We start from the raw sequence: 1,894 nt of genomic DNA on the forward strand, positions 1-1,894 counted from the left end.
AAAATATATGATAAAATAGCTTGTCCCCATGACTGCTGGTGGATGACGCTCTCCTAGTCAGCTAGCACAAATATGGTCAATAAATTCATCTTATATATAAATATCATACTGACTTCTATTTATAACCAGTGGCTAGGACTACTAAGGCTGAGATAAATGGCAAACATAATAAGGATTTAAAAACTGGAACAAGTAGTATCAAGCCTTAGTTTTCACCCAAAACTGGGCGTCAAAAACATCAATAGAAAATCTTGAAACCGGTATCATGAAAGAATGAATGTGACCTTGTAAAAAAATCAACACACTGGCTATTATTTGTTTCATCAACAGCCAACAGATCTGTTCTATGCATATTTGGCAAAAAAAAAGAAAAAAGAGCTTGTTGATCTCTGGTGATTTACTGCCAAAAAAGAAACCAAGTCAGGCCTTCATCTTGCTCAGATATACATGGTTGAGGTTTGTTGGCCTTTGCTTTATTGCCAAAAGGTATGTTGTGCACTATTTGAGTATTTCCTATCTATAAACATTAAACATAACGAGGTCTGGTCTAGGTCCCTTTGTTGGCTTTACTTTTCATACTTTCATACTTTCCTACTCCATTCAACATTCAGTCAAAATAAGAAAAACTAGAACAGAAAGAAAGTTGTAAATGAAACGAAAAGAGAACAGACCGACAGAAAGACGCAAAAGGAAACACCAGCAAATAAAAACACAGCACAAACCTATAATAGATGAAATGTAAACCCGGCGGTATCATCTTCACTCCCTTGAATTTCTCGGCAATATTCCACGAGTTCATGTCAATGCCAAACTCTGTCCCATAGGGCATTCCCAGGAGGACGAGTGTGCCGCCCTCCTCAAACATAAGCCTTGCTGTCTCTTGGTCCATAGTTGCTCTGTGCCTACGGTAGATGAGGGAACATAGTAAATAACAATATATGTGCAATACACAAGATATGATATAGTTAGCATTATTATATAATGGCGACAATTTGTTATTACGTTTGTAAAATCGGTCTACTATAATCTGCATTTTCTTTAGTTATAAAGTTTAGTCTTAAGGCAATGTCATGATGTCATAAAAAATTCATAGTGAAGCGTCTGTAACAAATCTTATATTTCATCTACTCTCCTCACTCACTAGCTTATAACACTAATATCATGAAATCTACATCGTTCCTACTAGCAAATCAAAGTCCCAGTGCATTCTAGAAAATAATATTACTCTGCAGAAAAGCTAAAAACATATATTTACCTGAATAATAAAGTTTTTCCGCAATCACGATGTTGTGTTGTTGTTTAAACGTTTTCTGTTGTTTCTTGTTTACCAACGTTTTTACCGGATCACAAAACCGGACAAAACGTTTTCTTCAGTAATTATCTATGGATGCTCCTCATATAATGAGCTCATGTGGATACTACTCGCATGGAAATACTTTTGGTGAACTTGAATCATTTGGAATAGTTAAAATTTTGACAAATATTTAATTCGAGAAATATTTTCGGCCAATCTCAAGCTAAAAATTGGTCAGTTTGCTCGCCCAAAGTCATAAGATGATTTTCTCAATCATTCAGTTGTGACATTCTCTAATTTACGAGAAGACACCATTTTTCATGAAAATAATAGTATACATAAATTACTTGACGTACTCACGGCGCAGACACATAATATGCAAGGCCCGAATAATTTACTTGTGGGCTTCAAGCATAACTGCTGGTTTTATACTCATTGTACAGGGACCTTTATTGTTGTGGTGTTAGATAAAACACTGAGTGAATAGTTGAAACAAGGTTATGGCACGCTGCGCGACAAATTGGTTTCAGTGGGTTACCAGATACTGATGGACCCCAGGCTCTGTTGGTAAATCCGGCCACCATGCATACACAGAGGATG

At 36.2% G+C, this 1,894-nt stretch overlaps 1 protein-coding gene across 1 annotated transcript in view; it reads right to left on the reverse strand.

Moving 5' to 3' along the window:
- The window catches only part of LOC119588515 (protein AAR2 homolog), a 6,554-nt gene extending 5,148 nt beyond the window's left edge, over positions 1–1,406 (reverse strand). The window contains exons 1-2 of the mRNA XM_037937159.1: positions 1,256–1,406; positions 723–902 (exon numbers count right to left, since the gene is read on the reverse strand). Coding sequence (XP_037793087.1) covers positions 723–889 — 167 coding nt within the window. The 5' untranslated portion in view covers positions 890–902; positions 1,256–1,406. The remainder of the gene's footprint in view (positions 1–722; positions 903–1,255) is intronic.
- Between the last annotated feature and the right edge of the window lie 488 nt (positions 1,407–1,894).

The sequence above is a fragment of the Penaeus monodon genome, chromosome 24 (genome assembly GCF_015228065.2).
Source record: "Penaeus monodon isolate SGIC_2016 chromosome 24, NSTDA_Pmon_1, whole genome shotgun sequence".
Classification (NCBI taxonomy): Eukaryota; Metazoa; Arthropoda; class Malacostraca; order Decapoda; family Penaeidae; genus Penaeus; species Penaeus monodon.